The sequence below is a fragment of the Phodopus roborovskii genome, unplaced genomic scaffold, assembly GCF_943737965.1.
Source record: "Phodopus roborovskii unplaced genomic scaffold, PHOROB, whole genome shotgun sequence".
Lineage (NCBI taxonomy): Eukaryota > Metazoa > Chordata > Mammalia > Rodentia > Cricetidae > Phodopus > Phodopus roborovskii.
The window spans coordinates 21807393-21822497 of NW_026126469.1; the positions used below are offsets into that span (position 1 = coordinate 21807393).

Here is a 15105-nt window from a genome sequence, read left to right on the forward strand (position 1 = left end):
GGCATTAGGAAGTTTGAGAACCACTGGAGTTTTAATTATCTAACGAAATTCAGATTAGCTGTTAAGCCATAAAATATTATTTCTACCTAGGATGGTGGTGAATAATTGTAATTCTAGAAAGTGATTGGCTGAGGCATAAGAGTCTTAGAGGCCAGAATAGGCTGCCTAAAAATAACCTGTCTGAAAAATAAATATGTAAATATATAAATAATCTTTCTTGAAATTTACTGGTTCAAATAAATCACTATCATTTCTCATTAAAATAGCATTTGATTACACTACATTTAGAGTTTTCATAGTTTGCCATGTGTTTATATATGTGCATTTTTTTTCACTTTTTGGAAGAACATGATTCCCCATGGGAGGCCTCACCCTCTCTGAGGAGTAGATAGGGAGGTGGGGTGGGGAGAAAGTTGTGGGGAAGAGGAGGGTGGGAGGGAGAGGGAACTTGGGTTGGTAATGCAAAATAAGATTGTTTTAAAACTAAGAAAGAAAATAACATGCTCTGTGAATGACATACATGGGTAAAATGATGGCTAAGGTAAGTTAACAGGCCCTTCTACACTGACCACACATTATCCTTAAATTATCTAATTGTCAAACTATTAAAAATACTTTTTACTGTTATCAAATAATTTATTTTGAGTCTCACGGACTTTTATAGATTGGGATAGAGACGCTGAGAACAGAGGAATAAAAACACTTGTCAAATGGCACACACGTGGGACACAGATTATTACAAACTGACAAGTCAGAAAAGAAGAAATTGAACAGCTAATCTCACAAAGCTTGGTTCTTTTCCTGATACAACATTCTTTTTTTTACATAGGATTTCTAAAAGAGTGGCCATAATCTTGTTTATTTAATATTATTGAATACAATTAGGGTAGAGCTACTTCAAGCTGATCTAAAATACAGGAAATTGATTTTGTAATAAAGCAATATAATTATAATCATGCTAAAATATTTCTGAGATGGTAATTATTCAAATTAAAAGGTGGTGGATGGCCATGAATAAATATGAACAAAGTGCTTTCTGTTGAGTGGGGATAAATATAAAACTTACTTGCAGAAGCATCCCAAAATTTTATTGATCCATCCGCATGACTAGGTAAGAATAAATTAGCATTAATTAAAGAACATCAAGTAAAATAGTCACTCTAATACATAAGACTTTGAGTACCACTGATAATGTTTTCATTAAATTATCATTGTAGTGAATATTCATACATAATAAATAATACTAAGCTGAAAAAAATGACACAAAAAATACATTGTACTCTAAAGATTAGAAAAAAGATTATATGTATCACAGTGAACAGTAAAATGGCTTATGAAATAATATTTTTAAAAATTGTTAAAATTTAATAAATATATAACTTGAATAGTTAGCAAAATATAAAAGCAAAAATCTGGACTGATGATCTAAAACTGTCATGATTTATTAATATAAATTTATTGTATACAAACTTATCTATAAAACAAAGAAGCCATACTACTTCTCAATACATTTGGGAAAATCAGAATTATCTGAAACCAAACACAGAAAAAAATGTTTCAGGAAATGAAGGTTCAACAATATCCTACTACACAGACAAAAAAAAAAAATCAAGAAAATATGAGTAAATAAAAGATATACAAAGAATAATTCCTCATAACCAAGAGGAAATTTTCAGGAATGTAGAACCATAGTAAACATTTTAAATAAAAATCAGTTGGCAAATCCTAATTATCCAGAATGAAAATCTAATTCTCCAAAATAAGAAAATCCATTTGGTTATTCAAAATGATGCAGAAAGGCAGTAGACAAAACCTCACCATCCATTCAGGAAGTAACATGATTGATGAGGAACACAAGTGCCTTTAATTTAACAAAGGACAGCTAAGAGCCAGCTACAAACATTGCCAAGCATACATGATTACAAGAGAACAAATGTTTTTCTTCTTAGATCAGTAACAATGCAAAAAAAATATTTATTTTCACCATTTATTTAGTGTTGTAGTGGAGGTATTAAAATTGCATTAAAGAAAAAAACAAATTATAAACTGACAAGTCAGGAAAGAAAAAATAGAATTGCTTCTGTTTGTAGAATTTGTAATTGATTTGCAAAATCGCAATAGCTCAATGAAAGTGCTACTAAAATGAAGACTAGCATACAAAAATCAATACTGTTTCTTTTTAACTGAAAAAAAAACTTGGATTATCAAAATATCAATTATCATTTACAATACTAAGAGACTAAAAAACATTTAGACATAAACCATTATAATTTATGTTAAAGCCATAAGCTGAGAAAGAAGATGTAGTCTTAAGAGAACAGGAGTAGTATACTCCTGATGATCATAACATTCATAGTGGTCCTCACAAATCACATGGATTCAGTGTAAAGCTCAGTGGAATATTTCAAAAAATTGTAGAAATAAACTGATTAGAAAACTTGTATGTGAAGGAACTACTAGTCAAAATTTTGAAAAACAAAAGGTTCGAGGACTCTACCTATAATTTAAGTCCCATTCTAAAGATACAGTGAAGCTATTTTTATTTTGGAATATGTGTGTGCATATGTGCATGCAACATATTAGCTGAGATGTTGACCCCAATTTATATGTTTAGCAGTTTTTTAATGGATGGTAGTCATAATTTACTTCAACAGATTTACTAAAATATTATACACACTGTCAGTAATTTAATATTTTAGTTACTATTCACATTGATACTTTAATCCAGTTTTAGAACACTTCCAATGTTACCTCTGACCAATATATAAATCTCTCTCCCCTTTGCTGTCTATTGTGAATAGGGACACTATGAACACTGCTGAGCGAGTATCTGTATCATAAGATGTTGCATCCTTTGGGCTTATGTCAAGGAATGGTATAATTGGGTCATATAGTAGATTTAGTTTTAGTTTCCTTGGGATTATCCATACTGATTCCAGAGTGGAAATACAAATTTGTATTTCTACTAACAGTGAGTAAGTATTCCTTTTTCCACAACCTCACCAGTAGTTGCCAGTTGTTTCGTTGTTCTAAATCATCCTGACTGGGGTGAGATTAAATCTCAAAGTTTTTATTTGTTTGTTATTGCAATTCCATAATTGCTAAGATGTGTGAACTTTTTTTCAGGTATTTCTTAGCCATTTTAATTTCTTCCTAACAACATATATCCCTAACAACATAAATGTCCTCCAACTATCCCCCCAATCCAACTTGTTCCTGTCCCTGGAGTTACGGGCATAAGATGAAATGACACAGAAGATGAGTACGGGCATACTGGGCACAGAAAGGGTGACATCCCAGAGGAAGGAGGTTGGGACAGAGTACAAGTGGGAAGTGACCATCAGGTTCTACAGGCAGGTAAATGGAGGCCAAGGACCTTCAGACTTAGTTCATATCTGCAGACTTGGCTGGGTCTTTTGGGAAGTCAGATCAGACAGCTTCTTCAGCCTCTTCTTCAGCTCCAGGGGAAATTTTCTGGCCCCTTCTACACATAGGCTTCATATAGAATGCCACAAACTTCTTCCATCACCCTCAATTACATGAGAGAAGATACCTGTCCCCCAAAGATCTGAGTATAGTAGGTCTCACAGTAGGCCAGGCCCTTCTTATGATTGCTGGAGCTACAGGAATGGGTTCTCACACTTGGCACTGTTTTCCCACTGCCTCTACTACACAGCCCTCCATGTGGACAACCATTTTGTCATGGAGAGGCAGGCAGGAGAGTGGTGTTACCACTTGGAGGTCAGCTCCTTCCCCAGCGGAAGCGGCTGAATTGGTATAGGTGGTGGGCATCATTCCTGAATATTAGGGGAAGCTGTCAGATGACTGGCAGATGAAATGTGGCAAGGCCGGCAGAGGTGTCCCTGAATTCCTCACAAAGCTCAGGCCACCTAGCTCCACAAAATGGTTCACAATGGAAACAGCGTGGATGCTAGTTCACCAACCTCATGGCCTTGATCCATGTGTCCAGTGACAAATGACTGCAGAATCCACAGCATGGAGCAAACAGCCCAGGGAAGTCATGCTCACAGTACCGCTAGCCCTCAAACTCATACAAGAGCCAGAAGCACTGTGCACACACAAAACATTGCTCATGGTAGAGTACTCCGTTGCTGTTGATGACTTGATCTGTAAGGACAAACTGGGCCTGATAGAGCTGGCACATGGCACCAACCAAGCATTCAGGCATGCTGCTTACCATCACAGTGGCTAAATGTTTAGCTCTGGTTGGCAATCCTAGCTGTCTTAAAGGTTTCCTGATGCACAATCTGTCATTCATCATATTAGTTTAGTTTTATGTGTGGGAGTCCTGTTCTCTATTGTGTATCTCAACACCTTTCTTTGGTGTTTATTGTGGCACAGTTTGACCATGACACATCTCGATGTGATTGTCTTCTTGGGTTTTATTCCAACTCTAGACTCTGTATGTTCATGTTTTGTTTTTTGTTTTTGTTTATGTTTTTGTTTGCTTGTTAGGTTTTTTTTTATTTTTGTGAGTTTTTTTTCCTTGCTAAATTTGTTAAGACTCAGCCATTATTTCTTTGAATGCTTTTCCAGCACTGTCCACATTCTTTTCTCACCTCACATGACTGACACTGAGAAAGGAATAGGTAATAGTGACTGCTGCTGCTCATTATTGCTGGATATGCTGGGAATCCTAGCTTCATGTGATTTCTACTGATGTCACCAGAGATGGGTTTTTACTCAGTGGAAATGAAGAGAAACTGGGGAACTTTAGAGCCTGGTGATGATAAAAGTCTAAGTTCTGAATGTGACCTTTGCTGGAATGCGTTGGGTCTGTAGTGCATGTGTGTGTGTAATTTAACTTAGAGGTACTAGTTTGTGTTAAGTAAGGTGTATTCCTTTTCTCATTCTTTGGATAAGGAGAAATCACTTCTGTTATTTGTTTTGCCTGGGATAGATGAGGAACTTGTCACCATTAGTACAAAATTTACTATGTGATCCTATTAAAGCACTTACTATTAACAATGTAGATTTTATGCTTACATATTTATATTTTATGTTTATACTTTATGTAGCTATATCTCTTTTTAATTCCTATTACCAGGACATGAAGAGGGTTGGTCTACAAAGTAGTAACTGTGTGTGTGTGTTTTCAAGACAGTGTTTCTCTGTGTACTTTTGGAGCCTCTCCTGGTACTCACTCTGTAGGCCAAGCTGGCCTTGAACTCACAGAGGTCTGCTGCAAGTGTCACTGCCGCTGCCACCGCCACAGCCACCACCACCACCCAGCTCAAAGTAGTAACATTTCTGATGCTATGAACTTTGATGCAAATTTTTGCCATTTGATGAATGTTTTGTCACTGGGATAAATACCTGATTTAAACACTTGAGAGGAAAGGTTGGTTTTGTTCAAGTGTTCACAGTCCACCATGGCAGGGAGAATGTGATATGACAAAACAGTTTACACTACAGCAATGGGAGCATGTGACAAATTATTCATCTCAAGGTGGTTGGGCAGAAGCAAAGAAAACAGAAGGGACCAGGCACTGGTCTAGCCCTTCAAGGCATGGATCTAGTGGCCTATTTTCTCCTGCTGGGTTCCATCTCCTGGAGTTTCTTCATTTTTCCAAGATAGCACTACCAGGTAGGTATCAAGAAGGTAACACTTGAGCCTGTGGAGGGCATCTTATATTCAAAGGAGATGCAAAACATGATTCCTGACTTTGTAGGCATCATGAGGTTTTGTTGAGTGCTTTCCTGAAGTTAATGTTCTATGACCTCCAAATGAAGCATTTCCTGTGAATTTCTATCATAATTTTTCTATGGCTTTCTTCTAATATAATCTAAATAGAATTCTTTTATTATAATTCTTTTTCCAGCAATATGATTGTATCTTTCATTAAAGTTAAGACTATGGATTAAAGCTATTTCTTCAATTCTTACTTTTACTTAAATGATTCAAATTCATATAAGTATCAAAGCTTAAAAATATTTTTATTGTTATCAAATTTATAGCATAATATCTTATAACTTACAACTTAGAAAACTTGTTACTCACCCAGTAATAATAATTTCTGGATAAGTTTGTGCTCCAAGATTCCAAGCTCCTCCACTGACTGGCCATTCCTAAATAGATTATCAAAGAGAATGTATGGCTTTTATTTTTTCAGTTTAAATGCTTAGAATCTTAGAATTAAATGTTACAAAATAATAGAAATGTTTAATACTGAATCATTACAAAACAAAGATCATGTACATAGTTATCTTCAATTCTTTTATTAAGTAAATAGATCTGTAAATGCAAAATAACTCCTTTAAAATAGATTTTCACCAGTATTACCATTTATACAAACCAGTAAGAAGTATTTTTATTTGAATAAATACAGTGTTGCAACATATGCCATGTAGTATGTGTTGCCAACACATATGTAAATTGTGCTTCTTTGAATTCTATATTTCAGTTATCCTGAGCCAATAACAGAAACCATATTAATTATTTCGTGATAATTATAAATACTTGTATCATTTTAAACATTGCAAAGAAAAATCTCATGTTAGCAATGAATGTTTTAATTGTGTCTTTCAAATGATAAATTAGGAAGAACTTATTCTTGAATTTCTTTAAAAAAAGGATGCAAGGGTACTTACCATTGACTCTGATACATCATATAAGTAGTACAAAATAAGCATGACTGATAAATAGATCATAGAATGTAATCACATACTTAGTATACGGAAAATTTATAACCTTATAGGTTTATAATTATACACAGTCAGGAAACTGAATTACCCTGGTTACATCTTTGACAATGCCATCTCACAACTTCCAAAGTTTCATTCAAATCACATTGTGTGCAAAGTCAGACAAGAAAAACAAATGTCATATAAAAAGACAAGAAAAAGCATTACCATACATACAAATACAGAAAAGCTTTACCTTATTACTGTATCCTTGTTTTTTATGCTTGACTCCTATGGAATAGAGTACTAGAATCAAATCTGGAGGGCAATCGGCAAAATATGCTGTGCAGGTAACTGGTGACTCATGAATGTCCATCGGATATGGATTTTCAAAGATTGGAAAACTAATAGATAAAAACAATATAGAGTCATTTTGCAAAGATAATACATGAAATAATTTTCATAAACAAGCCCTAAAATGTTTATAAACATTATAAATTTTATTCCTTTTAGCACCATAAAATCATTTTATTTGAATACTTATAAAATATAATTATCTCTAAAATGAGATGCTAATAATGATGGAAATTAATTTTCTTTCCAGGCCTCCAACATGCCATAATGACACACTCTGCTAATATGAATACAATAATTGTATTAAACTAAAATACTATATAATAAGCTCAATGTCTTAAAGGTATAATATACCTTTTACTGTTTAGTATTTTATTATTATACCTTTATACTATTTAAAGGCATAATATATTTAATATATTACTTAAAGTTCTTTTAAATAGTAAAACATATGTAAATTTTATGTTTTCAAAGAAATACAGAAACGGTCTTAGAATATTTGTGGTAGAAGCCAAATTCTCAGGGTGGCAGGGGCCTCCACTAAGCCATGCTGTTAGTGAAGGGGGTCTCCTTCTGCCAGTCTGAAGGGCTGCAAGGACACAGTATTTCAGATCAGGACAGCAGCATATGCAAAATCAAACCAGGAGAAGCAAGCCATAGTTAATGACAAGTAGGATAAATTTAGCAAATTGTAAATTCTTGATTTCAAAGTACAAACCATTCATTGTATCACTATTTTTTCCTTTCTTATTAAAAATAGATTTTTTTTTCATATAACGTATTCTGATCATGGTTAAGGTTGAGTAGTTAGGGGAAAGTAAGAGCGAATCACTTCAAAGACCACACCTACACTTGAATTTGACAACAAGCTCCTAAACACAGTAAATAGCACAATGAAGATATTTGGGAAACATTATTTTATCCAATAGGCAGAAAGTAAGCACAAAATACCGAAGAAAAACACACTTTACGATATTCTGTTGACATTCACCGCCAACAAGTAAAATTATTATTTCCAAAAGACTGTTTCCTGGGGAGTTATTAGAAAAAGCATATATGTTGGCAAGTACCTGTACTCTATTTGCATCTATAACAGTATTGCCAGGTGTGCAATTGTAATAAATAGACATAATTTTGAATATAAAATACAAAACCGAGCCATTATTTAGCATGGTTTCTAGTAACTTAGAAGTCAAAATAATAAAAATTTACTTCAGAAAAAAACAACAACAAAAACCGTAATTTAGGCATTTAAAGCTTTATTCTGAACCCAGAGCCTTTCACACGTTGAGCAAGTAAATGCTCTACCACTAACTTCATCCTTACCAAGGGTACTTAGATGTAAATGTGTGAAATGAGAAGAAAAGTGGGAGGGGAGGGGCAGGATGAAAGAATCAAGTTGGGGTGGGGGAAGAGAGGTGACTGTGGGAGGGAATAAGGGGAGAGACAGTTAAAATGAAGGAACATTTGAGAGGAGTATGAAACTATAAAAACTTCCTAAAATACATACACATGTGAAGGTGACCTAAATGGAATCATTGAACAGTGGGGGAGACAGATCCCAACTGGCCATCTTTTGTCACCAAATAAAGCTTTCAGTGCTGGGGTTGGGTTACATCTTATTGAATCGTAGACCAAAGGGGACCCACACAAAACCCCAAACAGCCCAGGTGTTGCCAAATCTATAGGCTGCTCCCCACAAACTTGATAGCAAGACCCCACTGCTGAAGACAATATCCATACAACTCATTGAATATAGAGATATTGAGCTAGTGTCTACATAAAGCCTTTACCTTTACATTTCAGCAACTTTAGTCAGGAAGGCACTCTGCATATCATCAAAAGAAAAATGTCAACACCAAGTCAGCCACAAACTCTTTATCTACAACAGTGTACTAACTGAAGATATGTTATGGCAATCGTGGCTCAAAGCTTGTCGGAGTGATAAACCAATAACTGATTTAAAGTCCACTCCACAAATTGGAAATGCAACACTGCTTGGGTGACCAAGACCCTGAGGCTAGATAGCCCAGAAACCTAAGGAAAACCCAAATAACATTGGTCTAAAAATCCTAATGATATTCTGCTATATTTATAGAATAGTGCCTTGTTCAGCATTATCAGAAGTTACTCCTTCAATAGATGGGAACAAAAAAAGAAACCTGAAACCAGACATTATGCAGAGAAAGGGAGAACTTGGAACATAGCCCTAAAGGGATATCTGCATCAAAGCCCTCCTCTTAGAGCTTAGAGAAGCCTAAAGAAGAGGGGGCAGAGAGAGTGTAAGAGGCAGAGGGGATGGAGGACACCAGGAAAACAAAGCCCTCTAAATCAACATGAGCAAAGCTCATACAAACTCAGAGACTGAAGCAGCATCCCCTCAGCATCCCAGGTCTGCACCAGGTCCTCTGCACATGTGTTACAACTTTTTGTTTAGTCTTTTTATGGGATTCCTGAGTGTGCGGATGAGAATGAGTGTGTTTCTGATTCTTATGCCTTCTCTTGGGCTCTTTCCTTTCTGTTGGTTTGTCTTGTCTAACTTCGATGTGATAGATTTTGCTTTATCTTATATTTTATTTTACTTTATTTTTTAAAAAGTAAATGAACGAATGAATACCTAAGCACTAGGGTAAAGGTTAACAATTGAACTTCATATGGAATTGGGGTGGGGGTGGGAGGGGAGGGTGGTTAGGGTGCATGTGAAGGGCAGAGAGGGTAAATGGAAGGGAAGGCGGGAAGGAGAGGGAACTGGGATCGACATGTAAAATAATAAATTAAATTAAAAAAATGCTTTGACTCCAAAATTTAGGTTCAAGGACAAGTTACTGTGGAAAAAGATTTCTATTTTTGTTTCCACAGAAAATGAAAAGATGTGGATTCCTTCCAGACTAATGTGGTTTGATCAAGCCAGACCTCCTGAAACAGAGTACAAGGTGATCCTACATTCAAAACAGCTGGACAAAGCAGCCCTACAGACTACAGCTAGGATTTCTGCATCTTCTTAGAATCCCCCATGACAGTGCCCCTTACCAGCAGGAAGTAGTTTGGAAAGAATGATGCCCAAATTCCCAAATATTGTCTATAAATGTTTGTTTTCATTTAAATGGACTTGGTTATATAAAATAAATAAAAAAACAATTGAACTGTTATTTATACCTGCGAGGAGAGGGAAAAATTAGTTTTCTCCAATGGAATGGCATTGGATATATCAAGCACTCTAGGAAAGGCTTCAAGTTAAGGAGTAGCTGACCAACATGTAATTGGACCCCATAGTTTTTTGTGTGTGCTTTTATTTGGTTACAGTTTGGTGTGTGTGTGTTCCTTTTTTGGGTGGTGCTTTATTTTGTTTTCTTGGTTTAGGAAGTCTTTTTTGTTGTATTGGGATTTTTGAGAAAGAATTTAAAGTTGGATGAGTAGGGAGGGGGGAGAGGATCTGGAAGGACTTGGACAAGAGGAAGAATATAACAAAAATATATTTAAAGTTAAAAGTTGCTTTAAATAATAAAACTATAATAAAAATCTAAGAACCAAGAGAAAAAATTGTTCATCATAATGTTTGTCTTCATGTTGAAGAGAAATTAAACAGTGAATGTAGAGGATGGGGGTGGGAAGGGGCAGAGGGGGGGGGAGAAAAAAGGAGAGAAGGAGAGGGCAGAGGGAAAGAGGGACAGAACACTCTAAAGTTATAACTTAACATTCAATGTGGTTGAGATATAACTATTTGAGGGAAATACAATATATTTAATTTTTATGTTTAAATGTATCTAATATTCAACAATAGAGAAATTTATATAAGTTTTAATCATGCTATCAAGATAAACAAAATGTTTTTGTTTTTGCCAACAAAATGTTTATTCACTTAACAACAGATGGTAAGAAGTATTAAGAACAGGGGCTGGAAAAATGATTCAGTAGATAAGAACAATTATTTTTGAAAACAGGAAGGCCTTAGTCTGAATTCCCAGCACTCAGGTTAAAATGACCATAACTATAAACCCAGCCAACTGGGAGGTAGAGATGGGTTAGTCCCTGGACCTTGCTGACAACCCAACTTAGCAAAGGGAGCAAGTTTCCAGGTCAGAGGAGAGTCCCAGCTCAAAGCAGAAAGTATGATAGTGATAGAGGAGGATTCCCAACAACCTGTGATAGAAGGGGATGCCCAAGGACCTGTGATACAAGAGGATACCCAAGGACTTGTGATACAAAAGGATGCCCAATGACCTGCGATAGAAGGGGATGCCCAAGGATCTGTGTTAGAAAAGGATGCCCAAGGACCTGTGATAGAGGAGGATTCCCTAGGACCTGTGATAGAAAAGGATGCCCAAGGACCTGTGATACAAGAGGATGCCCAAGGACCTGTGATAGAAAAGGATGCCCAAGGACCTGTGACAGAGGAGGATGCCCAAGGACCTGTGATAGAGGAGGATGCCCAAGGATCTGTGATACAAGAGGATGCCCAAGGATCTGTGATAGAGGATGATGCCCAAGGACCTGTGATACAAGAGGATGCCCAAGGACCTGTGATAGAAGAGGATGCCCAAGGATCTGTGATAGAGGAGGATGCCCAAGGACCTGTGATAGAAGAGGATGACCAAGGACCTGCTCTTTGTCCTCTACTACATGCACATGGGTGCATTCACTTGTATACTCACAAGCATGTACCACATACAACACCACACACACACACACACACACACACACACACACACACACAGCATAAGAATAAACACATAAAATAGAAGTTTTGTTATACATATCCCACCACAATAAAGATTTTAGTGAGTGTATAAACTAAGGAAATTTAAAGAAGATGCCTAGTGGTCATTAGAGGGTGTTAGATAATTAGATAAGGTATGAGGAAACCACATATATGATATAGTTAAACATCAACACCAAGAAAATACATTTTAATAAAATTATGTTGTAATTTCTTAGAAAATAATTCAGGGAACAATGGTGGACTGGAAGCTGTCTCTGTATGGCCCAGAATCAGGATTAAAACCAGGAATAGATTGGTGCTGGAAAGACAACTCAGCAGTTAAGAGCTCTTGATGTTCTTTCAGAAGACCTTAGTTCAAATCCTAGCACCCACATCAGGCAGCTTCACAATCATGAGCACTTGCACTCATACACACTCACATACCCACCTGCAGGCACAGACACAGACACAGACAGACAGACAGACAAACACACACACACACACACCCTACATATAATTGAAAATAAAAAAAATATCTTAAAATAAATGACTTTATTCCTAAGAGACTAAGAACAGAAAAATATCAGAAACACATGAAGGACAGCTGAAACATGTGAGGAAAAGAAGATTTATACATAGAAAACATAAGCTGAGGTGAATTTACAAAATCTCTGCAGCAGATAATGGAGACATTAACTGGTATCTTCTGCCTGTTGGGGACCAAGATCACTAGGAGACATCGAGGAGGTATTATCCCCTCTTGAGAACAGGTGCTTTAAGAATACCAAGTGGAGAGTGAATGAGCAAGCTAAAGAGACATGGCTAGGAAAGGGGGATAAGAAAGATGGCCAAAGCAGGTCATGGAGATTGCAAAAGCATTATAATTTAGGGGCCTGAATATGAGATTTCCCACAAGCTCTCTAGACTCTGTAACAGTTGTTCTCAACCTTCCTAACACTGTGATCCTTTAATACATTTTTTTGCTACTTCATAAGTGTAATTTGCCAGTGTTATGAATCATAATGGAAATAAATATCTGATATGCAACCACCAAAAGGGTCTTGACCCACAAGTTGAGAACCATTGGTCTAGAGTGACCAGCCTAAGGAAATTATGGAAGTTAAAACATCCATCACAACCTAGGTGAGCAACAACATAGAAAGATGATATGTATACTGAACTACTGAGAATGTGGCACACACACTCTCAGGCAAGGACTGTGGTTTATTAGTAAACCCAAGAGGGATGTGGGTGGAAGAAAACACTAAGGCTGAATAGAAATGAGTCCATGCCTTCCATAGCCTTCAGAGCCTAATGCACTGCATATACCACACAGAAAGTATGTTCCTTGGCACACCAAAAACAATCTTGTAGGACTGGTTTAAGGTCTCAGACTGTACGACTCCTGGAGAAAGCAGAGTGAAACACTGAGGAAGGCACTGCAGTCTAATATTTTAATTACTAAGACTAGAAGCCCTCCCTTCATCCAGAGTCAACTACAGAAGACACCAAAGGAATGGGGGAAACAACACTCAAGTAAGAAGAGACACTGATTTTAAAATGTTTTCTATTTAATTTTAATACGTATTTCAGTTAATTTCAATTTATACTTTTATTCCAATTGTTGAGTGGTTTGGTTTTGACTTGTACCTTTCATGAATAGGTTTCTATTACTGTCCATTCTTTTTATGGATCCATTCTATAATACTGTCTTTATTATTTATTATTCTTCCAGCACTTATACTTCCCCTCTTATCTGTACTTTGTTTCCTTGACTTTCATTTTACAATTTCTTACTCCTTATACTTCATAAATTTTAATACTCTTAGCTCTACAAAACCAGTGGTTTTCCCCCAGTAAGTACCCTTCTGTCTCTGTTTCTGAACCCTATTGGGAACATAAGTCAAGCAATAAAGTATCTGCTACTACATGCTAGAATTAGTATTGTAGTCAATTATCAATTTCCTGTTACTGTGGTCATTTTTCTTTGAAATAGCCCTGGGAAATATGAAAATATAAACTAATAAAATGAAGCAAACTAACAAAAGGAACAGAATAAATGCTGTTCTCAGACTTAATCAGAGATGTTTCTATGTAGTGAAATGTTAAACACAGATTTGTGGTGCTTAGAACAAGTGACTGTTGATAGTTAAGTCATTATAGATACAATAGTCATAATATATACATAAATGAGACATTTTACCCCCTCTAAAGCTTGGAAGAGGGAACAGAAAGAAGGAAGGGCCAGATGATCAGGAGAAGGGCTATGGAATGCTATCATTAACACATAGCAGCTGTGGTTGCCTGAACCTAGCCTGCATTAGATTGAGCCTGTCAACATTTAATCATTGTTGGTTCAAAGGCTTATGGGACCCTGCCTCTCCCATGGGAATTATTTGTTGGTGATGGATGCTGCAGAAGGAGGGTCACTAAAGACAGCGGTGTAGCCACCGGCAAGTCCATCTTCCAGTGGAAAGTTTTATTCCCATGCAAATATCCTTGGTTACACTCACTGGGCATGGTAGAACACATGGAAAGAGGGAAGAAATTTTTTGGATGCCAAGATTTAAACAGAGATGGCAGTGTAGAATGGGGACCAAGATGGGGTGCAGAAAAAAAGTTAACAAAAACCATGGAAGGATGAAGAAACAACACGGAAACCACTATTTTATAAACTAATTAAAACACAATTTTTAAAAGACTTTGAATGGAGGTACTACCATACATGAATAGATGATGGCAATCCCAGAAGCCATGGGTAATAAAATGAAAATCCCTGTTCCAATTGTGAGCCTCCTCCCTCACAGTTATTGGTCAGGAAGTCTCTATAGGTCCCTCAAAATATATACGAGATGGGTATTTCCATTAGTTACCCATTGGAGTTGGAAAGTAAGACCATATTGATGAAAATGTCACAAATTTCAGTTGCATAATATAGAGAAAGTATGCCATAACTGATCTAGAAGCTCCCTTTTTCTGGATAGCTTTCATAGTTGTGGAAATTGCAATGAAAGAAGCTAGGAAGCAATGTTAGTAACAATCAAAAATCAGCTATAGACTTTGTATGTTACAATACCAAAACTTACCAGGCTTTGTTTTACCTGTAAAATAATGGGACTACTGCTTTGGGAGTAAGCAAATGGTATCTGCTTGGATCTGAAACCCACTCAGAAGGAAGGAGTTCATGATCAGTACTATGTACCTGGTCAAAGGTCCATAGCTGGGGAGTCATGGGCTTTGAGGGTGAACCTATTACATGTTGTCAAACAGTCTTTTAGATCTTTGTTTATACTAATAAACTATAGTTGTCCTTGGCCTTGATTAAAGAAACTGAATGCACTGAATGGTGATTAATTCAGACACTCATGGCTGGGCAGGGTGCTAAGAATAAGTTGAGGGGCTCAGCA

The 15105-nt window shown here is 36.4% G+C and overlaps 1 protein-coding gene across 1 annotated transcript in view; it reads right to left on the reverse strand.

The window, feature by feature from the left end:
• Window positions 1-15105, reverse strand: part of Stxbp5l (syntaxin binding protein 5L) — a 223895-nt gene that overhangs the window by 78334 nt on the left and 130456 nt on the right. Inside the window, exons 13-15 of the mRNA XM_051191450.1 lie at window positions 6902-7049; window positions 6023-6090; window positions 1067-1107 (exon numbers count right to left, since the gene is read on the reverse strand). Coding sequence (XP_051047407.1) covers window positions 1067-1107; window positions 6023-6090; window positions 6902-7049 — 257 coding nt within the window. The remainder of the gene's footprint in view (window positions 1-1066; window positions 1108-6022; window positions 6091-6901; window positions 7050-15105) is intronic.